Below are 25983 nucleotides of genomic sequence, written 5' to 3'. Positions count from 1 at the left end.
GGGACTACCTGTCTCAAAGGGATAAGGAGGCTCATTCACATTGCAAACGCTCAGGTTTCTACAGCCATCCTCATATTTTCACAACTCAAAGCTTTAAACTTCCTCTCCTTTACAAGTTGCTTCCCTGATTCGCTCCATTTTTAACCGCTTCTCCTTTCCTCACGCCCCTGGTTAAGGCAAAAGTTAAACGTTGTGCAGTTGTAAAAAGGGCCAGGTCCACAGGCTTAGAGCTGGCAGGATTCATGGTAGCTGGGTGGGCGCAACAGACTAGGAGCAGGCAGTGCCCGCCGGGCCCACCCCTCCCCATCTCTCCGCGGCCCCGTTCAGAATCTCGCTTGGTGGAGGAGCCCCAAAACTGAGGAGAGGGGGCTGGGAGCCGGTGACTCCAAAGCCCTGGTAACTTCCCCGCCCACAGTCCCACCCATCAGCTCTCAGCCTCCCGCAAAGCCCGCGGGAGACACCTTCGGCCCCGCCCCTCCGCAGGTCACCTCCCTCCACGCCCCTTTCCCTTGGCTCCGGCAGCCGGCAGGCAGGGAAGTGTCGTAAAGCCAGGCCCAGGAAACTTTACCCGGGGTAACAGCCGAGGCGCTTTACGGCGACGGCGGCTGGGTGAGATCCTTGGCGGCGGTAGAGGCGGCCGCGGCGGCTAAGGAGGCGGCGGCGGTGGCTGAGGAAGAGGAGTGGCGGCAGCGGCGGCGGGGACCAGTGCCGGGTGAGCGGCGGGGAGGGGGCGGGGAGGTGCCGCGGGTGACAGGGCCGGCGGATGGGCCCGGGTGAACCGGGACGGTGGCCGGCTGAGCAGCTGGGCGGCGCTGACGAGCTGGGGGGGTCGGCGCGGAATTGGGGGGCAGCTTCGTGAGGGACGGTTTCTGCCTTTGTTCCCCCCTCCTCCGCCGCTCCCCGCCCGCTGCTCCCTCTGCTCCGCGCTCGTCGGTCGAGACTCATGGCCTCCTCTCTCGGTCTCTGTCGCTCCTAGGATGGCGGAGGTACCGCCTGGGCCTAGCAGCCTCCTCCCACCACCAGCACCTCCGGCCCCGGCGGCGGCCGAGCCCCGTTGCCCCTTCCCGGCGGGGGCTGCCCTCGCCTGCTGCAGCGAGGACGAGGAGGACGAAGAGGAACACGAAGGTGTTGGCGGCAGGAGCCGGGCGGGCGACGAGGCAACGGCGGCGGCCAAGAGGCATCCGTGCCTCCGCTGCCCGGAGCCGCCGCAGGAGCAGCAGCAGCTCAACGGATTGATCAGCCCCGAACTGCGACACCTCCGGGCGGCCGCTTCCCTCAAGAGCAAGGTCCTGAGTGCAACCGAGGTGGCCACGAGCACGGCCAACCCCGACGGGGGCCCCAAAGCGACTGCAACAAAGGGAGTCGGGGTTCACTCGGGCGAGAGACCCCTTCACTCCCTCCCCATTAATGCAAGAACTGCGCTCCCCAACCCGGCAGAGGTAGCCGCGGTGAGCGACCCCGCGGCGGCCCGCAATGGACTGGCCGAGGGCACGGAGGAGGAGGAAGACGAGCAGGTGCGGCTGCTGTCTTCGTCCCTGACCGCCGGTTGCAGTTTAAGAAGTCCCTCGGGCAGGGAGGTCGAGCCTGGGGAGGATCGGACGATACGATATGTCCGATACGAATCCGAGCTACAAATGCCCGATATCATGAGACTGATCACCAAAGATCTGTCCGAACCCTACTCCATTTATACGTATAGATATTTTATCCACAACTGGCCACAGCTGTGCTTCTTGGTAAGTGGATGGAATGAAAAGAGGGTGAGCCCAACCGAGATCCAGGCCACGCAGGGCAGGGAGCTTGAGGGCCGAGAATGTGGCAGTGGATGTATCCTTGTGCAATTCATAGTATCTCACATGATGTAAAGTGTGTGTACACATTCCTAGTTATTTAATGAAACTGTTCTGAAGGTAAGACTTCATGACCTGGGTTAACTTGATACTGATGAAAGTGCAGCAAGCCTTATGATGCATGTTTCACTGGGTGGGGGGTGTCTTGTGTCCTGTTTACATTAACTTATGATCATGTTTAACCGTATTTAATTACCTTCCCTCATCCTCAAAGCACTTAGTAGTCATTTCATTTGAATATGGTTCTGTTCGGATACAGGCCTTATTAATCTCTCGATTACAGTCATAATCAGGGAAGAGTGTATGCATAAACATGTTTTGGTGAACATGATTGTCAGTAAACTTTCTGTGGCTACATTGGAGAATTAAATCTTACAAGGGTGTTTAATATTTATGGAGATTGTTTCCTTTTACTTCAGCAGGACAATTAACAGTTGTGGCTAGCCTGTTTTTTACAGAAGGTGCCACTAACACTTCTGGTGACTTGAAAGACTCCTGAAACTTGAACAGAATATTCTTTGTGGAAACTTACCTGTGAATTTGTTACTAGTCTTTTTTTCTTTTTCCCTTTTAAAGAAATCAGTTAAAGATATGTTTAAACACTGGTACTTGGATTGTGTGGGGTATAGTTGACAAAAGTTTTTTATTTACGTGTAAGCCAAAGAGACTTGACTGTTGGATAAACGGAATAATTTTTTTTTCAACTTACATACTATTTACAGTACCAGTAATTCCTTTATAGTAATATTAACCCAATTTCAGTCCATATGAAAACTTTAAATATTGACTGCAGATTAGTATGTTTTGTATCACTATACATAACATATTGTTTCCATTGAATTATATGAATGGTGACATGCTTTTAAGAAGTATTTTTTGTGAAGATAAAAGCTACCATTATTATTTATTGTTCTAACATTTGCTTGGTTGTACTTAATAGTTGGTGCAATATGTTTTGACAATACTTTGAAAGTCTGATTCTATAGCTTGATGGTAATCTGAAAGTATAATCTGGGTATTGTAGATAATAGTTGTTTTGTTATTTTCTGTGTTAACTTTGTGTTCAATTTAATACATTTGCTTAAGCTGTAGGTAGTATTTTGTAGAAAATGTTCTTTTAGGCTTGTTAGCATTGTATTAAATTAAAGTTCTAAGACATGTCTATGTCAGTGAATATGGGAAGATGACTTACAGCACTATTACAAATGTCTTATCGGATGCTATTGTATTTGCTAAATATTTAGAGTAATTCAATTTTAAGTTAACCCACAGAAGTATATATTTGAGTTACATTTTAAATCGAAATGGATGTTTTTCGTCAATTCCAAAAAGTGGGTATGTATATGTAATATTTAGTCAACTTTTGAGTCCTGACACTATCTAGGCCTCCCAACTTGGCTGCCATTTTAGACTCTGGTAAATTTGATATTAGTAAACTTTAGTCTTGATTTTATATAGACCCCTTTTAATTCACCAGCTAATTTGTACTTTAGCCTTTAATAGCCAGTTTAATATTAAATTCTGAATACCTGGAAGTTGAGATGCACAAGTGGTTGTCCTGTAAGATTTACTAGTGCAAGCATGAATCTGGAGGTATTAAACAATAAAACAGTAAACAATAGAGGCTCTCTTAGAACGGGAATTTATGTTGGCATGCTTTTAAATTTGAATTTCCCGTAAGAACTGCTTTTTAAAAAAATACAAGTGTTTATTTTAAATCATATCTGAAAGAATCCTGGAGAGAGTGAGAATTGTTGCCCAACTTTTTTTTTTTTTTTCTTTTCATGAAAAAAATAAAGGTAAGAGTGACTTAAAATGTTTAATTCTCCAGATATTTAGTATCAGAAAGGTAAAGGTAGAACCCAGGTCTCCTGGCCTCTCATTATGGTAATAAATAAGAACCTGGAAAAATGGCATACCCTTGACTGTTTTATACAATTCATTCTGTCACAAAGTTGTCTTCATTAAGGAACAGTTGTTCTTAAAAACATTGTTCTCAAAAGATTAGAAACCTCCAAATGTTCATGATTTCCTGTAATGGGTCAAATGGAATATATAGGGTTGAATGATACAGAATTGCCAGTACTTGATTGACTAACAAGGATGACAAATTTATTATAATTTTTTTCTGATGTAACAGATGCAAAAATACAAGACAGTACAAATGTGAGGCACTGTCAGTTACTGTGTATTTTATCCATTAGTGTTCATGGTGTTGTGGTTGTTGGTGCCTTTTAGAAGTTCTTAAATTCACTACTAACAGTGTAATATAGTACTTCCGTTTATTTGTTCTAAATTTAACTTTCTGGCTTCCTTCAGTTTTCTATTTGTAGTGTTCTGGAATTTTGGAATCTCTGTTTCACACAATTTTTATTTTTTCATAATTTTATCGATTGACAAACCTTTGTCCTTAGTAGTTAAGTCTTAATCTTGCCAGTGATTTTTGAATTTCAGTACTTGAAAAAAAACAGTTAATAGCATGAGTTTTAAAAGTATGTGCAGAAACTTTTTATTTGGAAAGATCAAAAAGCAATTTAGTGGTTGTTGTAAATGTATATTTATTAGCAGTTTATCATGAAAGAATGCAGTATCTGTTTTTATTAGCAACATTTTACTAATAGTGTATCATATATTGGGCTTTTATTTTTAGATAAAGTATACAACTTGATTTTTGCTTCTCCAGATTCTTAATTAGGAAAATATCCAATTCGGTCTAAGAATGAAATAATATATTATTTTGTTTGCTTTTTACTTTCTTGATCAAAGGATGAAGATATGTTTGGGAAATTCCTGTCCAGTATGAAAGTTGTTTAGTCGTATTGTAGTCAGTGGTTTTCATTTTTTCTTGATTGAATAGCTTTAATATCTGTAAGATGTAGTTGTCCTTTATTTTTGTGTCAGAGGTTAATATAGACTTCCATTTCACAGGAGCTTAGTTATGAGATCAGGTCACAATTTTTTTCTGGCCTTTTTAAAGTACCATTTGATCTAATGAGTTTACATGTGTATGTTTGTGTTTTAAGTGAGTTATTCTCAAATCAGAAAATGCTGTCAGGAGGACTGGGGCTATAGCTCAGTGGTAGCATTCTGGGTTCAATCTCCAGCACCAAAAAGAAAAGAAAAAAATGCTGTCAGTGTCTGGGGATGTAGCTCAGTGGTAGAGGGCATTTAAAATAGGCACCAAAAAGAAAAAAAAGTCAGAGTTGTTTGATCAAACAACTTTTCTGTGTATTTCAAGTCTTAATGCAGAAAGAACTTTTAATTTTCAGAAGAATTAAAGCACATTCATTTATTATAAATGAAAAAAATGGAAATAATTTTAGAGGTTTAGTGACCCGATATAATTTTGGACTGTGTGATAAAACAGAAATGAACTAGTGTGGATTGTTGAATTTAATATTCCTTCAAAGGAATTTTTCTGACCTAGTTTTAGGTTTGTGTGAAATGGATTAGAATTATCTTGCCTAAAAAGATTTTTCCACAATTTATTAAAAAAAAAAAGAGTAAGCCTTAATCAATTTATAGAGTCACAGACTGAAAAAAATGTTACAACAAATCAAGTTAAAATATGTCTTAGGTATAAACTGAACTTTGTTAATTAACTTTTTAACCCAACCTAGTTTTGTTGTTGAAATTGTTTCTTATGCAAAGATAATTTACAGAAAAAGAAGTACTGCTTGCTGACACATTAAGCAATTGGAGATATTACCCTATTTATCAGAAAATAGTATTAGAACCTTTTTTTATCATTTTTGGAATTAAAAAAATATTTACTGTGATGACTTTGGAAATGTTAATGAAAATGGGGAATTATTAGCATTTATTTAACATGTAGCCTTTAACACTTTAGGAAGCTGACAAAATAGAAAGCCCTGTAAATCGTATTAATATAAAGCTTTGATTTTGAGCTACAGAGAGCTTTATGACAACGACCCATAGTCAGGAGTATCCTAAAAATGAGACCATCACATACTTAGTCTTTGGAGTACTTGAATACCAGAATCTCTTGAATCTAAGCAATATCTTACAAATAATAATCCTTTCCCTGAAAATGTATATATTTTTTCTTGGTGAAAATCTGTCATTCAGATATAAATATCATGTAATATTTTTCATTAAAACTTTATTATAAAAACATAATATTCTGCTGATGGGAAAATTGTATAACATTTCATCATATTCTAATGAATAGATTTTTTCCTTCAAAAAATTTTGCTCACCTATTCCCCCTTTCCAAAACTTAACTAGGTCTTTATTGCACATAATTGTAATTTTAAGTATGTCATGTATAATCTTACAAAGTACTTGATTGTTTACCTTGTGAAAAATCTTTTTCTTCTAGGCTTTAATAAGCATGAGAAATTCATGTTCTAAAAAATATTGAGAGATTTTTAAAAATTGGAACATTTGAAGGAGTTCTGGGATTCAGATTTCTGAAACTTTTGTGATTGCTGTCATTATCTCTTCCTCATTCAAAAATGCTGAACAATGGTTGGTTGCTGTTTTCCCTGGGTAAATATGCAGTACCTCATGGCAATGTATTCTTCATGACTGTTTGTTTATTTTTAAGGCCATGGTAGGGGAGGAGTGTGTAGGTGCCATCGTTTGCAAGTTGGATATGCACAAAAAGATGTTCCGCAGAGGTTATATAGCCATGTTAGCTGTGGATTCCAAATACAGGAGAAATGGCATTGGTAAGAAAAATATTATTTCACTAAAAGAATGACTAAGTTATTTTCATTTTTTGTGTTTTAAAACAAAAGACTTAAATATAAATACAGAAATGAACTTGAAGATAAAGGAAGAAAATTAAAGTTGTTTTTATTTTAAAGTAATATACTCAGAAAGACCTTAAAGTGAATTTCATGTTAATGGTTTTAGAGATTTTTTTTTTTCTTTTAGGGGTGGTATTTGGGATTGAACCTAGTGGTGCTGTATAACTGAACTATATCTCCAGCCCCTTTTATTTTTTAAATTTTGAGAGAGGTTCTTACTAAGTTGCTCAGGTCAACCTTGAACTTGCAATCTTCCTGCCTCAGCCTCCCTAATAACTGGGATTACAGATGTACACCACTGTACCAGGCTAGAGATTATTTTTTTAACAAGTAGAATGTGATCAGTTTTCATCTTCAAACCTTTTTTCTTTCTGATATCATTCAAAATGCTTTGTATTATATTAAGTACAAAAAGTCTACAGTTTTTAATAGCATTATGAGGGCACTTGATCCTAGCCCTCAAGAAGCTGTTCATCCATGGGTTAGGTGGATCTGAAGCAAACCCAAACTATGAAGTAATTATTACCATTACTTAGTGCTTGTTGTCAAACATATTTCACTTTCAGGGAGGCCCAGGAGAGGAGAATTGATTATTTCTTCCAAATTCATGTCTTTGGTCAGGGGGCGGGGGTGTCTACCTTTCCTAGCATGTTTCATTAATCTTATGCTCATGGTTTTTAATGGTGGTTAAAATCACCTGGGTGATTTAAAAGCAAATGTTTTGACCTTTTTCCCTGTGAATCTTGTTTATCCTGTCAGGTAGGACTGACACTTCCCTCAGTGACTGAAGTAAGCCTACTTAAGAATCATGCTGGGCTAGTGGCACACTCTTGTAATCTCCATGTCTCTAGAGGCTGAGGCAATTTCAAGGCTAGCCTCAGAAACTTAGTAGGAACTGTCTCAAATAAGTAAATAAAGAAATAAATAGGTCTGGGGATGTAGCTCATTGGTCAACTGTCCCTGGATTCAATCCACAGTACCAAAAAAAAGAAAGAAAGAAAAACCACTGATCTAGTGTCTACTGACTTTTTTTCATGATGGAAGAGTAGAAGTTAGGTAAGCAAGTATTTGTCTAAAGCTTGTCAAATTCTGGGGTGTACTTAAGCAAGTGTTCATGAAGTAATTTTTGATGTCTGTACCAGTACTTAATTATTAGCAATTTTGTTACTTGCAGCTTTTTGAAATAGTAAATGAACATTATTGTCTTAACATTAGACTGTTTCATATAGTATTTGATGTCATGAGAAATTATCATAAGTAGGTTTACTTAATGTTAGGGTATTTTGTTTTGTTTTGTTTTTGAGACAGTCTCACTATGAGGCCCAGGCTGGCGGTGAATTCCTGGGTTTAAATAATGCTGCTTCAACTTCCCAAGTAGCTGTGACTATAGGCATGTGCCACCATGCCTGCCAATATGTTAGGTTTAACTGACTTTGTTTTTTTTAATAGTATTACAGCTTTCCACTAAGATTTTTAATTAATTGGACCTGTTTTGTAAACCCAGTTTAATTTTCAGGGGATTGAAAAGAGCTGATAGAACTCATGAAAAATGATAGGCAATTGTTTGTCTAGTTCACAGGACAGAAACCAGTTGCTTTAGGGTTACAAACTGGCCTTCAGAAATAATTGGCCCACAGTATGCATGCATACTAGTATGCATGATTTAAAAATTAAGTGTTTTTTAAACTGAAATTTGTCTTTTTTTCTTTAAAATCATTTGGCAGTTTTTTTTTTTCTTTTAATGGGTTAGATATTTCTGATCCACAGTAGGATACTTTTGCTAGACGTTTATAGACACACCACTGACATCATTGAGAATGCCATACTTAGTTGCACCTAGGTCACTATAAGATTTGTAGAAACTGAGTGTCTTGTCCTATTGTGGGCACAGTAGTTCCTGTGAAGCTGGCTTGTGCCTTTCTCCAGGGGTTTGGAAGATCTTTCACAAGATCAACTCAGTTAAGTTCTGGCCAGCACATGGTGGTGGTGGGTTGCTCTGGCCATATCATATCTTGCCTTTTTCCTTTCCTCCTATGTTCAAACAATAAAACAAACTCCTGCTTGGGGCAAATGATTACATCTGAGAAAAAGGAGTATATCAGGAGATAGGTCTTTCAAGAGGAACCTTATATTGCAATGTGTAAGTTCTCTTTGGTTTCTCTCAGTTCATATCTACATTTTTGTTCCCTCACTTAATTTGAGATGGTCAGTATGTCTATATTCACAGTACAGCCTAACATTGCACATATCTGTGCTTATTATGAATATCATAAGTTAGGCTCTTTAATAAACTAATTACATTTTTCCTTCATTAATACTCAGATCTGTATTCTAGGTACTAACTTGGTTAAGAAAGCTATATATGCCATGGTTGAAGGAGACTGTGATGAGGTAAGTTTTTCTTAATGTTTAATGCCTTTATTGTGGGCAGTATTGTACTGAGTATTCTATGAATATTCTATAATAATAGTAATAAATTTCATTGGAAACTTATAAAAATTTAGCTGATAGTGAGAATTATATTCTATTTAAAAACATGAATTTTGACATAGAATCAATTTTAAGATAATGGAGCTTAAATTTCTTCAAAATGTAAAGGTAAAAATCTTAGGCATTTCTGGTAAATAACTGGCTTTTATAACCTGGTTATCAGTTAAGTCATTTTAGGTAGGTCTTACTACAAACCTAATTTTAATTTGACCTTAGTCTTTGTGTAACATCTTTTACTTTTTCTTTTTTTTTAACCATGGGAAAACTGTCAGCCTATGTGAAGGACATTTCATACTTGAAAAAAATCTCTAGGCCTTAAGCATAAATGATAAGGCTATCAGGGATGACTTTTTAAATGTAAAACCTTCTGTATGTTAATGTAAGGGTATTTTCTCTTTTCAGCCTGTTTGTAAGACCTGATGGCAGATATAATTCGTTTATATTCTACAATATTGTGCTTTACATATGTGCTCAGTTAATATCAGTGATGATTGGGATGTTAACATTTACTGTTGTTCAGTGTGGAAGGGAACAAGCTTAAACTAGAAAATAACAGATGTCTTTACTATGACAGTGGTAACCAAGGAGGAACAAAGTTGTATTTCTCAAGACAGTTGTCTTTATTATTGGGGAGCAAATGTACCTTAGAGAGCTCTCAAAGGACATGAAATTAGGCAATTTTTTTCAACAAATTGAACTTAATAATATTTTTGTGACCTTTTGGAAAAGCAGTTTTTTAGGTATAAAATTTATACAGTTATTATATTAAGTATGTATTTTGTTTATAAAATCACTGCTTCTTCCATCTTCACACTCTTCAATTTTTTTTTTTTTTTGAACCCAGGGGTGTTTAACCACTGAACCAGCCCTTTTTATTTTTATTTTATTTTTATTTTATTTTGAGACCAGCCCTCACTAAGTTACTTGGGGCTTTGCTAGGTTTCGGAGTCTGGCTTTGAACTTGTGCTCCTCCTGACTCAGCCTCCCAAATTACTGGGATTACAGACATGTGCCACCGTGTCCAGTGAAACTCTTTAAATTTTTTACCCTTTTTTCCACCTATAGCTAATAAGCGTCCTCCCATTTTCTAAGCACACATTTATGCAAATATGTAACTTTTATACAAATGAAATCATCTTGTGCAGTAATAATTGCTTTTATTTAACACTATATCAGTGTATTTTCATGTTAAAATAGAGATTTACTGTAGAGTATTTCCATGCTCCTGGTTCACATTGTCTATATCCTAATAGATCACACTAAATGATGATATATGGCCTATAGACATTGGGTAGCACGTGAAGTCATTTTAGGATTTAAAGACATTTAATTTTACTCTTAATGGATAATTCTCAGTTGGTGGAGGAACTTGCATCATTTATGACAGCTTTCAGTATCCAAAAGTCAAATGTCAGAAACCCATCATTTACAGTAACTAAATTTGCAGGAGGTAATCGAACTGGATGAATTCATGAATATAGGTCTCTATGTTTGAACCGTTGCCATACTAGCTTAGCTCATCAAGAAGAGAAGTATCAGGCTTTACAAAAGTTGCTTAACAGTTTGGAGAAATCTTTGGGTTTGATAGACTTTGTTTTGATCTGCTATTGAGTAGAGTCATTTCTGGTGAGGGAAGTTAGAGGCAGGAAGCATTTTGTTCCCATGGTCAAGCCTTTTACGAATTACCCTAATCACAACCTGTGAGGGGGGCTTTACCTTAACCAATCATATTTATAAACATATAGTGTTGGCTTTTCTCTGAAAATTCTAAGGTATGATACAGAAATTTTGATGATAATTTTAGCTTCAATGTTAAATCCTAAAATTAGTGATATACTTTAGGATAGAAACAGTCTTTTCATTGTGGGTCTGAAAATCTAATGCTAGTTCTTTTTTTTTTTCCTTTTAAAGTAGTGAGTATTACTTATTGTTATCTTATTGTTACTTATTGATCATGGAGATGACTGCTCCGTGAACTTTTTTATCTTATTTATTCTTGGAACTTGAATGTCTCTGCTTGTGGATTAGAGAACCTTTCCTTGATTTTTTAAAAATTGCTTATCTGTGTTCCACATTGCTCATATAAATTTATTGTATGAAGGGACAGAACTCTTGTTTGTGCTTCATAAGGCTTTCACTCCCCCTTTCATTTAGTTTTAAGCCAGTACAGCAACAAACACTTTTATTTTCATTTTTTTATTAAAATCTTTTTTATTTTTACAGACTGCATTTTGATTCATTGTACACAAATGGGGTACAGCCTTTCATTTCTATGATTGTACCTAATGTAGATTCCCACCATTCATGTAATAATGCATATACATAGGGTAATACTGTCTGTTTCATTCTACTATCTTTCTGTCCCCCACTCGCTCCCACCCCATTTTCCTCTACACCATCCAGAGTTCCTTCATTCTTCTCTTCCCCTCCTCCATATATATTGTCATGCACTTAGCAGAGAAAACATTCGGCCAATGGTTTTTTGGGCTTGGCCTATTTCACTTAGCATGATATTTCCCAACTTTATCCATTTACCAGCAAATGCCATAATTTTATTCTTTATGGCTGAGTAATATTCCATTGTGTATATAGACCACAGTTTCTTTATCCATTCATCAATTGAAGAGCATCTAGGTTGGTCCACAATCTAGCTATTGAGAATTGAGCTGCTATGAACATTGATGTGGCTGCATCACTGTAGTTTGCTGATTTTAAGTCCTTTGGGTATAAACCGAGGAGTGGGATAGCTGGGTCAAATGGTGGGTCCATTCCAAGTTTTCTGAGGAATCTCCATACTGCTTTCCAGAGTGACTGCACCAATTTTACAACTCCACCAGCAATATACGAGTGTGCCTTTTCCCCCACATCCATGCCAACACTTACTATTGCTTGTGTTCTTGGTAATAGCCATTCTAATTGGAGTAGGATGAAATTTTAGGGTGGTTTTGATTTGCATTTCTCTAATTACTAGGGATGATGAACACTTTTTCATGTATTTGTTGACCACCTGTATATTTTCTTCTGTGAAGTGTCTGCCCAGTTCCTTAACCCCTTTATTGATTGGGTTCTTTGTATTTTTGGTGTAAAGTTTTTTAAGTTCTTTATCAACTTTGGAGATGAGTGCTCTGTCTGAAGTGTGTGTGGAAAAGATTTTCTCCACTCTGTAGGCTCTCTTTTCACATTATTGATTGTTTCCTGTGTTGAGAAGAAACTTTTTAGTTTGAATCTATCCCATTTATTGATTCTTGCTTTTATTTCTTGTGCTATGGGGGTCTGGTCCTAAGCCAAGGTGATGGAGATTCGGGTCTACTTTTTCTTCTATTTCATGAAGGGTCTTGGGCCTAATTCCCAGATCCTTGATCCGTTTTGAGTTGAGTTTTGTATGGGTGAGAGATAGGGGTTTAATTTCATTTTACTGCATATGGATTTCCAGTGTTGCCAGCACCATTTGTTGAAGAGGCTATCTTTTCTCCATTGTACGTTTTTGGCTCCTTTGACTAGTATGAGATAACTGTACTTATGTGGGTATGTCTGCGTGTCTTCTATCCTGTACCATCGGTCTACCTGTCTATTTTGGTGCCAGTACCATGCCGTTTTTGTTACTGTTGCTCTATAGTAGAGTTTAAGGTCTGGTATTGTGATACCTCCTGCATCACTCTTCCTGCCCAGGATTGCTTTGGCTATTCTGGGTCTTTTATTCTTTTAGATGAATTTCATGATTGCTCTTTCTGTTCTATGAGAAATGTCACAGGGATTTTAATTGGAATTGTGTTAAATCTGTATAGCACTTTTGGAAGTATGGCCATTTTGATAATATTAATTCTGTTTATCCAAGAACATGGGAGATCTTTCTATCTTTTAAGGTCTTCTTCAATTTCTTTCTTTAATGTTCTGTAGTTTTCATTTTAGAGATCTTTCACCTCTTTGGTTAGATTGATTCCCAATTATTTTATTAATTTATGTTTTTTTGAGGCTATTGTGAACGGAGTTGTTTTCTTCATTTCCCCTTCTGATGTTTCATCGCTTGCATATTAGAATACTTTAGATTTATGTGTGTTGGTTTTATATCCCGCTATTTTGCTGAATTCATTTATGAGGTCTAGAAGTTTTCTGGTGGAGTTTTTTGGATCCTCTAATATAGAATCATGTCATCAGCAAATAATGACAGCTTGAGTTCATCTTTTCCTGTTCATATCCCTTTAATTTCTTTAGTCCATCTAATTGGTCTGGCTAGTATTTCAAGGATGATGTTGAATAGAAGTGGTGAAAGAGGGCATCCCTGTCTTGTTCCAGTTTTTAAAGGGAATGATTTCAGTTTTTCTCCATTAAGAATGATGCTGGCCGTGGGCTTAGCATACATAGCCTTTACAATGTTGAGGTATGTTCCTACTATCCCTTCTTTTTCACTTTTAATTTTTGATAGTAGTGCGTGTGTTGCTTCTGTTTCCTTATCATTTTATCCCATTTGGTTTGGTTTCTGCCCCTTCATGGTCATGAAAGTGCTTTCTCATCGATGTATTTGCTAGATCTAGTAGCTTGTTTTTTCTGCTTATTAAAATACTTCTCAGTCTTCAAGACCCATTTTTAATACCAACCTAGTTCCTTCTGAACAGATCAGTTGCATCTTCTGTGTTTCTCTTGACTCTTTTCTTGTTAATACTTTCTGCACTTACATTCACTTTCAGTGTCTGTGTCTTTACCACTGAGGCACAGAGATGCCTTCCTGTGTCATTGCTGTATTCTTAGTACTTAGGTTGGCATTTGTGATACAGTAAAACAGTTCATAAATATTTGTTGAGTAATTAGCTCTGTGTTTCTAGCATAGTGTTTGTACCTGTTTTAAGGAGCACTTTTGAGTTTTGACTTATATGAGTTGTTAACTTGTATTTTTTTTAACTATATAGAGGCTTTCTAAGGACAGAAATTGCCTTATTTTTTGTACACGGTACCTAATATATAAAATGCAAAAGGATTCTGCAGAGTCAACCACAATGTTAAAATATGTTTGGGTTAAAAAAAAATTAAATGTTCTGGGTGCAGTGGTGCATGCCTTTTAATCACAGTGACTCAGAAGGCTAAGGTGGAGGATTTCAAGTTTGAGGCCAGCCTCAGCAACTTAGACCCTCAGCAACTTAGCAAGATCCTGCCTCAGAATAAAATGTAAAAGGGGTTGGGGTGCAGCTTAGTGGTAAAGCACCCCTGTGTTCAATCCCTAGTGCCAAAAAAAAAAAAATATATATATATATATGAAATTGCCCTTTGTATATAATTAATTGTTTTGAAGAAAAATTTGAAATTATTTTATTATTATATTCTCTTTAATAATATAGTGACCAACTATAAACATTAAACATGTACTTTTACTTTCATTAAATTAGGCCAAGCTTGGTTTCTTTTAAAGGGTCAAGAAATGACAACATATCTGAAAACCTTTATCTGAAAGATGTTTGTTTGTGTTATGTTGCCTGGCACCCAACCCAGGGCCTTGAGTATGCTAAGCTACTTAGTTACACTTCCAACCCTGTGGATTTTAAATTATTTCTTTTTCTCTTTCTTTTCCTCTTTCTTTTTTTCTTTCTTTTTTGGAGATAGAACCCAGGGCTTCCTGCATGACTTAAGCATGCATGTAGTTCTGCCACTGAGCAGCATCCCCAGCTCCTAAATTACATTTTCTATTACTTTGCTATTTCTAAAATTCTTACAAAAAGATCTTTTGACTCTGTGGATCTATTAACAGATAAATGCACATCCTATCAATTTATATTTTCTGTTTGCTGAATATGTGACTTTGATGTTCATATTGTTCTTGATTGCTACTAGCCATTTTAACTTCAGAATAAAAAAGCCAGTTAGTAAATAGAGTTGAAATGTAGATCAAATAATAATTTTACATTTTTCTGGCTTAGTAGATATTTTCATTTTGTCTTACTGTGATTTTGCCAATTTTTTATATCAAAATTAGACATGTTAAAACAGCATAGCTATTTTTCACTTTCTTTACATTTGGCACCGACAAAAAAAATTAAAGCATCATAAAAAAGAAATAAGTGGATTTGTTGCTTTATGACTAAAAAGTGTATTACATATATGCTGATCTTTAGCTTGAATTTGGTTGCACCCCCATGCTCTGGCTGCTAAGACAAGTATCTCAGGTTTGTGTTTCACATTAAAGGAAAGGGTAAGATAAATACAGATTAAAGTAAAATCTGTAAACCTAATTATAGTATATCTGCATGGTAACCACTTTTTTGTACTTTTTTTCTGAAATAAATTAGTATATGTACATGTAATTCATTTTGTTAACAGGGCTTTACTGTTTAAGCTGTAGCTTTCCTTCATCTCTGAAAATTTCAGGTTTTTTTCTTTTTTTTTAAGATTCAAGGTATGAGTATTAATATCCAGAATGAACTGTGATCATAATACAGTGGCATTTCTTAATGGAACTGAAGTGTGTAGTATATAATCTTAAAACATTTTTAGTGGAAAATAATGTCATTTTTTCCTTCTGTACTAGGGGTTAAACCTGAGGCCTTGTGCATTTCTTCCATTGAGAAACCATAATAAACATTACAGAAAACTCCAAAAATATAAAAAGTCTACTGCTTACCTTTTTGGCATATACATTTTTTTATTGCCATTTCTAAAAATGAATGTGTTTAGTTTGAATAGGTAGTTTCTCTCTTGTGTAAATAGTACCTCTGTGACTTATTGCGTATTGTGACTTATTGCAATTTAAACCCAGGACCTCCCCTAATGCTTCTTATTTCTAGCACTATACAAGTAATACACATGACATTTTGGTAAATTCTAGATGTGTAATACTTCACTGTATTTTGTACTGTTAAAAGAATAAAATAGATCATATAGGCAATAATGACTACACTAGATTATTAGGAACCGAGGAGGAGGTCCAAGTTATTTTAGGGTTAAAATAGGTACATATAAGGGTAGGAAGAGCCAATCATTCATTTTTTTTCACTCTGATAATATAAATGATGACTTCTTAGTACTTAAATTATATGTTTATCATTACATTTTTAATGTGTTTAATAATCATGTTTAATATTTTTTATTTCACTAGAAATATATTTTTGGCTATGTTACACAGGCTGCTAGGTAAATAATACAATAAAATGGGGTTATTAAAATGTAAGGATTTAGTTGGGCGCAGTGGTGCATGCCTTAATCCCAGCTGCTTGGGAGACTGAAGCAGGAGGATCCAAAATTCAAAGCCTGTCTCAGCAAAAGGGAGGCACTAGGCAACTCATTGAGACCCTGTCTCTAAATAAAATACAAAACAGGACTGGAGTGTGGCTCAGTGGTTGAGTGCCCCTGAGTTCAATCCCTGGTACCATCTCCCCCCCACCCCCCAAAATAGTAAGGATTTGGCATAGGTAGTTTGGCCTAATTAAAGAAATGGCCACTTAGCAGTTGTGTGATTTTAAGTGAATCATTTAACATTTTCTATTGTCACTTTGTGTAATATGCTGTTAATTCTGTTTAGTAGGATGTTATAAAGAGTAATAATTAGTTGTTGATTCAACCAGTGCTAGTGGAAGGCCTGCTAGTTGCCATACAGTATGCCAATGGACATGCCTGCTTTCTAGAACCTTCCAACCTAGAATATTAAAAATGCTGTCTAAACTGTAGTGATTTGACTTGCCCTGTTAATGGTTTGTTACTGAGAGAATCAGTGGAACATCCTAGTAATTCCTTTTCTCTGTTAAATAGGATTCAACTTTGTCATGTTTCTTTAAGACCAAAAATCCTCAATTATCCCTTACTTTCCTATGTAATATTCCCATGTTGAAGAGTAAAAGAGAAGCTTTTAGTGAATTTCCAGTGTAAACCTGGATTTTCTTTTAATATAAGAATTTAAGTGATTAAGTATTTAAAAATAGCTATTTTTCCTAGCATTTTCTGTTGTGTCAAATAATATATGATATCTTTATTTAGAAAATGTGAGTGTGCCAAGAGAATCTTTACATTTTAATTAGAGTAGCCTTTTAAGTAATTTTTTTTCTGTGTAATTGGGCTTTATTTATCTGATGATTAAGATGATGACAAACCAGAATTCAACTCTTAACCACACTTCAATAGTGTTTGTGTAAGCTATAGTGAACCTTAGATGTGTTCTGAATATTTTTAGATTAAGGTGGACTTCAGTCCCCTTCATCCTGTCCTGTGTAGGTTTGATCTCCCTTTTGCTGCTTTATTTTACTCTGGGAAACAATTGGAGAAAGTAAGGAAGAGTGATTACTACTGAGCTCTGGTTCAGTATTTGGACTCTGGTTGGTCCTTGCTCTACTGGTTGCCTTAAGTTTCATTCATCTTTAAAATAGAGATAGCTGTATTTTCTTCATAGGGCTTCAGTAAAAATAAATGACATAATTCATCACAAATAGTACAGTTTCAATAAATATTAGTGTTTTGTTTTGTTTTGTTTTGTTTTATGGTGCTGGGGATTGAACCCAGGGCCCTGTGCATGCAAGGCAAGCACTCTACCAACTGAGCTATATCCCCAGCCCTAATTATTACTTTTTTTAATTGTCACTTTTTTTTTTTTTTTTTTGTGAAATGAATTACAAGTTTTACATTATTATAGCTTTACTGTTTCTTGTATTACATGGCCTTGATTTAACATGTTAGCTGTAATTAGGGGCTGACTTAATATCAGAAGTCCAGGAATTACCCAACAGAATTGTTCAAAACTGAAAACTTATATTAATCAGACTGGAATGTTCCAAATTTAGTATAGCATACATTACTAGAAATTGAATTGTGTTTTTTGTTTTTTTTGAAGAGCAGATAGGAATTGAATTTTAATTCTTTAATTTATTTGCTGTACAACTTCTATTTAAAATCTTTCTAGGAAAATTTTTACTTGATCCTGAACTGTCAACTGTCATTGACTTGATTTTTAGATCTTTTAAAGGTTTGGATTTAGCATGCTATTTGCTTTTATCGGCTGATTGCATTGATAATTGCTCTTAGATGATGCTTTTTCTTTATATTTTCTGATCATTTAAAAGCATGGCAATACTTTTTTGTAATATTTATGAAATGTGTATCATACAATGAAAGATTCCAAGGACATATTTTATTAACAAACATTTAAGAGATTTCAGTGTGGTAGATAGTGTTACATGCAGAGGAAACAGCTGTGAAGGAGGTACATGTTGGTCCCTGCTCATTAGGCTCACTAGCTAGGAAAGGTGACACTAGGTACATTGACTGTTTCATAGGAGCAGTGCAGTAGTTGTGGGGTAGTATAAAAGGAAATGGATATTCCATCTAATCTGAAAAGGAAGGCTAAGGCCCAAAACAGTGAAGGTAGAATATTCTTTCATGGTGGGTTCCAGAGACTGAAAGTTTAGTGTTAAACATGAAAAGCAAGAGGAGAGAAACTTAAGGGAAAGATGGATATGTAGAGGCTATTTCTTTTCTTTTCTTTTTTTTTTTGTACCAGGGATTGAACTCCCGGGTTCTCAACCACTGAGCCACATCCCCAGCCCTAGTTTGTATTTTATTTAGAGACAGCGTCTCACTGAGTTGCTTAATGCCTCACTTTTGCTGAGGCTTGTTTTCAACTTGCAATCCTCCTATCTCAGCCTCCCAAGCCTTTGGGATTACAGTCCTGCGCCACTGCGCCCGGCTAGAGGCCATATATATATATATATATTTTTTTTTTTTTTTTGATACATATGTATTTTTAGTTGTAGATATACACAATACCTTTATTTTATTTTTATGTGGTGCTGAGGACTGAACCCAGGGCCTCAGGCATGCTAAATGAGCATAGAGGCCATATTTTAATGTACTTAAGTCTCTTTAGATTATTTTTAGATTATGGATTTTATCTTGAGGACAAAAGAGTCAATAAATTATTCTAAGTAGGGAATTAAGAACATCACTGCTTGTAGACAGTGGAGTCTTCTTGAGTTAGGGAACTCTTAAAATTACAGTGAGAGTTGATGAGAGTGGTATCAATGGGAATGGAAAGAAGAGAACCAATCTGAGAATAGTTTTTGAGGGAATTGACAGTACTCACTCTTTGGATGTTTGTAGGTGGGTGGAGAGTAATGTTTCAAAGATGATCCTGGGTTTCAGGCTTGAGGCTGGTGTGGTGTGATGGAGATCTTTTTACAAGATATAGAATTATAGAGAAAGATCAGACCATCAGTTCAATTTTGGATATGATAAGTTGAGGGGTACTGTCTTTTCTGTATTACATCTGTTTGAATCCTTGCCTTGATAACTTGAGATAGAACAGGAATAGCTTCATATGCTTTACTTGGGCCTTTGTTTTATTATACTTTGCCATTTTCCCTTCCCCTCTATAAATACCTAAGTGTTATAATACCCTAATAATCACTATGGCTCACTGTATTGACAATTCTTCAGTGAGATAGGTGAGAATAAATAGAAAAGGCAAATAGAAGTATATATTTATATATATATATAAAACTATATCTATTTTAATCTACCCTAAAGTTTGAGTATCACTGATCTGAGTTAGCAGACTTCCTCTGCAAAAGGCCAGATACTAAATATTTTAGGTTTTGTAGACCATAACTTTGTATGGCAACTGCTCATCCCCGACCTGTGTCAAGAAAGCAGCCATAGGCTTGTAAACAAATGGGTATGGCTATGTTCCAGTAAAACTTTATTTACAAAATCACTCAGCAGGCACATTTTGCTCAAGGTCTGTAGTTTGCAGACTCTGGTCTAGACAAATGTAATTGTTATCAGTATGAATGATGACATATAATGAAAATACAGGAACAAGAGGTCAAGCTGGATAGTTTCAAATAACTGGTTTACTTTTTAAACCTTTGTTGATTTTTTTTTTTCCCCCTTGATCTTTTGTCACCTTTATTTTTCTCTACGGGGGAATAATTCATCTTTGTTTTAGTTTAAGACATGTATTCTCATTTTTAAAAATTTCAAACATCACAAAAATCAGTAGAACAGAAAATAAGCCCCCAGGATCCATCCTCTCCTTGACTCAAAGATAATTACTGTTACATTCTGATGACTTTTTTTTTTTTGTATCATTAATACCGTTTTCACCATTGGTTTTTAAACAAATCCACATCATATGTTTTTCTTAAATATTTAATCTGATTATATCCTTTAAGTTTCTGAATTATGAAATTTTAACTTAGTTTTCTCTCATTTCTTTGAAGGTTGTTTTGGAAACAGAAATAACAAATAAGTCTGCTTTGAAACTTTATGAAAATCTTGGTTTTGTTCGAGATAAGAGGCTGTTCAGATACTATTTAAATGGAGTTGATGCACTGCGACTTAAACTGTGGCTGCGTTGAGAAATTGACATCAAGGAACAACTTCCAACCACACAGAATCGACCTTTGCATGCAATGCAATTTGTACAGAATTGCTTTGCAGGTGGATTTAGAAATTTCCATGCAGCTCTTACTTGTCAGTGTCTCATTGAGTGTCGCACAATATTTGTTGCACTTTGGCATGGCGCATTTGTTCTGAATTAAAAGAGATTGTTTTAAACTTCAAGAGTTCTTTTGGTACCAACAAGATGTGCCAGTTGATAGCCAAGATTTGTCCATTTACAGAGTCTGCTGACAATGTTATTTACATAGTGATCATTTTATCACAAAACCAGTAAATGGAACATGATTTTTGTTCCTTAAAAAAGCCAATGTAGATTGTAAAAGTCTCTAAGTATACTAACATTTCACACAAAACCTGCCATAGTTTTTTGAAGGGGGTGAGGGAAAAGCTTCAATTTTAGGTTTTATTTTTTCAATATTAAATTTTCCATTCTTAAATATTGGTACCTCAGTGATTAGTGAATGAAAAAAAAAATGTATGGTGGGGTATTGTTTTATAATAAGTAAAGATAATTAAATTGCGTCTGCCAGTGCCTGTGTAGATAAGTGTATTTGTCTTCATCTCTAGTTTTTGAATGCATGCTGTCTTTTCCTTTTCTTTAAGACCTTTACAAGAAAACTTTGTTTTTATTTAAATTCTAAATTTGATAATAAATTATTTCAGATTTTTATAATTTGGATACTTTTTCCAGGTGAGTGACAGAGTGGTTTACTTTAGAAGTCCCTTCTTTCTTTACTGTAAGAAGTTGAATCTATTTGGAAAAACTTAGAGGAATGACTCAAAAGGGATGAGAAATGTTGAGAGAGCAGGGAATTGCTGGGTTTTGGATGCACTTTTTTTTCCTTTTTTTTTTTTTGAGAGGGAATTTTTGGAAAAGAATAGAAAATTAATGTAAATTGGTGTGATTTTATTTAATCAAAATTATTGCTAAGCTGTGAAGAACAGCTTTTATAAAGTAGCTGGAATTTTTCCCCCCCCTTAATTTGGATTCACATTGCTTTTGTTTTCTTAAAATACTTCACTTTTGGTTCTTCATCTTGGAAATAAATTTCAAGGTGCATTGTATCCATTTTAAGCTGCTTTTATTTTCTTTTCACTTGTCTGAGCAGATTCTTGGGGGCGCTTTGCTTTGTTCCTCCAGAAACACACAAAAGGGAGAAATGAAAATCTTTTTTTAATGAGTTCTTTGGGTTTTCTGAACAGCTACCATGTTTATTAATTACATTGTGTTTTGACTAATCAGTGCAATGTAACACATTTTAAAGTTAATTGCTTTCAATTGAGTCAATAAATCTGTGATGGATAATTTATTTAACTGGAAAACCTAGGTACCCATAAGAAAAAAAAGATTCATTCTCTGTGAAAACTCTTCTAGGAATCTATGTTGTCATTTTCATTTGGATATACTTCTGCGCTAGGATTTGGTTTGAATATTTTATGACTATAATTACTGTATTTTAAAACCCTACCTCCATTAACAGTTGGTAAAGGCCCCTTTTCAGGAAAGTTTGTTGCTTTTTTTTTTTTTTTAAAGGAAAGCTGCTCTTTGCTCAGTATAGTGTTTTGAAAGTGAACATGGTAAGAAGGACTTTTAAATAAAGATACACAATTTATATTTGATGAAAACTAAAATTCCTGCTGGTGGGATCATTTATAATTCCTTATTTTTAAGAAAACATTTCCATTTTATATTGTCTTTAAAAGTTTAGTGGGCAGAATACTGGTTCTATTAAAAAATATCACGACCATAGGACTCAGCTTTTCAGCTGCCATTTTGATCTGTTTTTGATCAAACTTCATTTGGGCTCTAGCATTTAGAAGAATGCCAGTCATATTGATGCTTCTGTTATTTTAATTTGAAGGAAACTAGCTGAAACAGTGTTACATGTGTCATCATCAAGTTATATTTCACACCTTTATATTTGGTTCATAGGTAATGATTATTGATGAATGTACATTTGATTGACTCAAATAATGGGGAGAGTTGTAAAGTAGATACATGCTAGATTATCAGTTCAACCATTTTTTATGTTTTTGCCAGAATGTCAAGGAAGCTCTAACTACTGACCCTTAACCCCAGAACTGCTGAATTAACTAAATTGATTGCCTGGGCATTTGTAAACATGACCTTAACTATGTGACTAAAAAGTCAAATGGATGCCATATTGTTCAGCTGGTATATGTTTGATATCAGTGTACCTTATGTCTTTAGGGGGGCAAAAATTGTTTACCTAAAATTTTAATCTGTAGCCTGATAACCTACCACCAAAATTAAGTCTCTCTTCCAGTTGAAATAGCATCAAACATTAACTTACTTGGATATCAGACTTAAACATTTTTCTTATATCAGCTTGAAACAGTTCCGTTTATAATTGATAGAGTGGGTTCACTTGGCTAAAACTGAGCAAAATTGGTGCAACTTTCTTTTAATGGGGTGCTGCCTCTTTAAGACTGACTGTACTTTATCCACTGACACTGGTTTGGCAGTTGGTACTGCTGAACATTTTTATAAATGCTACCATGAAGCTATATATGTTAGTGTTGGAGAAGCTAACGGGTATACTATCATTTTTGGTGTGTGGGCTGACTATAATTTCCCTACCTTGGGATGAAGCTACTTACTCTAGAGAAGTCCACAGATCAGAAAACAGACAGTAATTTTTGAAGTTGAAGCCAGCAAAATAAGAAAAAGAAAAAGTACTATTAAAAAATTGGTCTTAATATTTTCTGCATCTCTTCTCCAAATTACCCTCCCCCCTTGCTCGACAAATCTATGTAAAGGAGTTTGTTTGTCACATTTCAACTTTACCTTGCCCTGTGTTATGATGTTAGCTGACATGTATAAGACTGGATGTGTATATTTATTATGGTGTCTAAAAATCATGAAATTCATCACTTTGGAGGAGCATAGATAAAATCAAACTGGTCGTGCATCAGTTATTTTTCAGTGCACCATGACATCATTAAAATGAGTGCTATAATGTTACAGGGCTTTCAGGTTTGTAAAAACATAACCATAAATTATATTGACGTCAGATATGAGTTGAGTATCTATAAAATATCACGTGTATCTCAAAATATTGGACTGCTGTTTGATGACTGGATATTGCTGCATAATTTTCTCTTACTGTCCCATATTCTTTTGGAGAGAGAGATTTAATGGGATTTGAAATGTGCAAGCTGTCTAAATAAGATGCAGTCAAATAAAGTATGGTTAAGTTGTGTTTGCATTTTTCTTTAAGATACAGCTGTGTGCATTTTGTGATTGGGGTTTTTTTTGTTTTGTTTTGTTTTTTTTTTTTCGCTTTTACTCAGAGAAACAAGAAGAAACAATCTATTCTGTTCCCCACTTCTGCCTCCCATCCAAGAGTTGTTTGGAAGCAGTAATAAACAGTTGTCATTGTTCTACTTTTTGTTCTGACAAAGTAAATTTGAAAATAAGATGAACTTGATTTTTCTAAAAGTACTCAGTCAACTCATGTATCAGTACACATGAGAGTTTTTGCATGCATTAACTGAAAGTTATTGTATTCCATAGCAGTTTATTTCTGAGAGTTTTTATTTCAGTTTACTATTTTTTGTTTGTATAGTGCCTCCTTGCATTAGTAGTGTTTTTCACTTTTGCTAAGACACAAAGGTAAAGTAGAGCACTATTTTAATACAGTACTGAGGTAGAAAAGGGCTTTTTGCCCCATTCTAGTAAGAAACTTAAATTAGTAGTTATGTATGCTTTCATAATTTCAAGATTTTTGAATACTGGTAGGATGAGATAATCTGTTTTAATCATATGACGGCTACATTTTTATTATGAATGACAAATATTCATTTGTTCTTTATGATAATGTGAAAATATCTAATTGAGTTCATGATTTACTTGGGTCTTATGTGGAACTCAAAATACTTTATAGATATTTAGTCTAAACACCAAAAAATTGATGCAGTTGGTTTATACCTTGAACTCAGTATTAACCTGTAGCCAGAGGTATAGTGATGCTCAATAAACACCTTTTAAAAATAGGAGTTAAAAAAATCTCATGAGCATATAAAAAAGCTGCACTTTTTTCAGATCAGTGCTCTGATGATGGAAATGAATGCTCTTTGCACTCTCTAGTATGGTAGCCACTAGTCACACATAGCTACTGAGCCCTCAGGTGTGACTAGTGTGAATGAAGAACTGAATTTTTAATTTTATTAATTGAAATTAGTCACATGTGGCCAGTGGCAACTGTATTGGGCAGCACAGCTTTAGATAATGTGTAAGCAGTAATAACAGGAAAGCATATTTTATACTTTCTAATTCATTAAAATATGAAATAAAAAGATCAGAAATTGCCTCTGAGCAAAAGAACACCCTGCCCACGAGGTGTTGTAGCTTTCTGAGAAAAGCAGCTCTTTCAGTTTTGTTTGTAGAACTTTGAGCTGAGAAGATACGCAGATTCAAGTGTGAAAAATTGGTTTCTGATAGACTCTTATACTTTTAGTCTTAAATCATGATGTATAGTTAGGCCTGAAAGTTTCTCATTTTAGATGAATTTAAAATCATTTCATTTCTAAATGAAATCAATCTTTATAATTTGCCAGTGGTCTACTTGAGGCCTGGAGGTTTGTGATATTTACACTTTTAAATTCTGGAAAATCACTCATGGTGATGAGGCCAAAGACTGTTTTTGTTTCTGAGCAAAACAGATTAAGCAAAGTATTACCCTAACCCTAGCTGGTCATCTGGTAAGCTGCAATTAGTCAAAAGGCAGGAGTAAGGGTGGTAAATACCTGGCCAAAGTGTGCCTGGTTTAGCACAGCTTGTTAGGAGATCAAAACCCCTGTTGATAGCAACTCGGTGTTTAATCTTCAAATGAAAAAGAAGTCTTTATAGACCATGGAAGTGCCAAAACAATCTAATAATTTATACAATGCAGGGGTTATTAATAATGACTTTTCAATCTAATTATGTAAGGTTTTTATAATACTAAAAAATAAACTTTAGTTATTATTTTCATGAATACCTCTTTGCTGTATGAATATATATCAATTTTCTAAGACCTCAATTTTCTGAGAATCTGTATGTACATTGTGGTAAATAACTATGTAGGTTCAGACCTGGCTTTTAAAGACATTGTATAAAGACATTTGTTACTGGATTTGTTACATAGTGAATTGATTTGAAATTTCTTACAAACCTTTGTAGACTTTTCTAGTTCCCTTTACATGTAGGGTTTTTTAGTAAACACTTATTTAGTGAGATTTGTATTTCAGAAAGTGTGTACCCTCATTTGTTCATTTACAACTGCAAAGTTTGTATGTCTCGTTTTCCTTTCATGCCAAAAAAAACTCACTTTTTAAAAGCCAGCAGGTTTCATGAACTGAAAAACGTGTTTTGCCCCCTAAATAGGCATTCTTAAGTTTTATTTGGTGGGTTTAAATATTTTAGAGTTAAAGCCAGTAGTAATCATTTTGAGAATGCATGTATTTTTTTTTTTTTTTTTTTATCTTTAGAAATC

The 25983-nt window shown here is 35.4% G+C and overlaps 1 protein-coding gene across 1 annotated transcript; it reads left to right on the top strand.

The window, feature by feature from the left end:
* Positions 1–558: 558 nt before the first annotated feature.
* On the top strand, positions 559–25485 carry NAA30 (N-alpha-acetyltransferase 30, NatC catalytic subunit). Its single transcript, XM_079128992.1, has 5 exons — positions 559–712; positions 977–1736; positions 6421–6544; positions 8961–9016; positions 20305–25485. Exons 2-5 carry the CDS (start codon positions 978–980, stop codon positions 20440–20442), a joined length of 1077 nt encoding a protein of 358 aa, XP_078985118.1. The 5' UTR covers positions 559–712; position 977; the 3' UTR covers positions 20443–25485.
* Positions 25486–25983: the final 498 nt, after the last annotated feature.

Source organism: Sciurus vulgaris, assembly GCF_902686455.1.
Source record: "Sciurus vulgaris genome assembly, chromosome: 2".
Lineage (NCBI taxonomy): Eukaryota > Metazoa > Chordata > Mammalia > Rodentia > Sciuridae > Sciurus > Sciurus vulgaris.
Note: the sequence above shows the minus strand (reverse complement) of the source record. Positions and strands in the feature narration are given on the sequence as shown.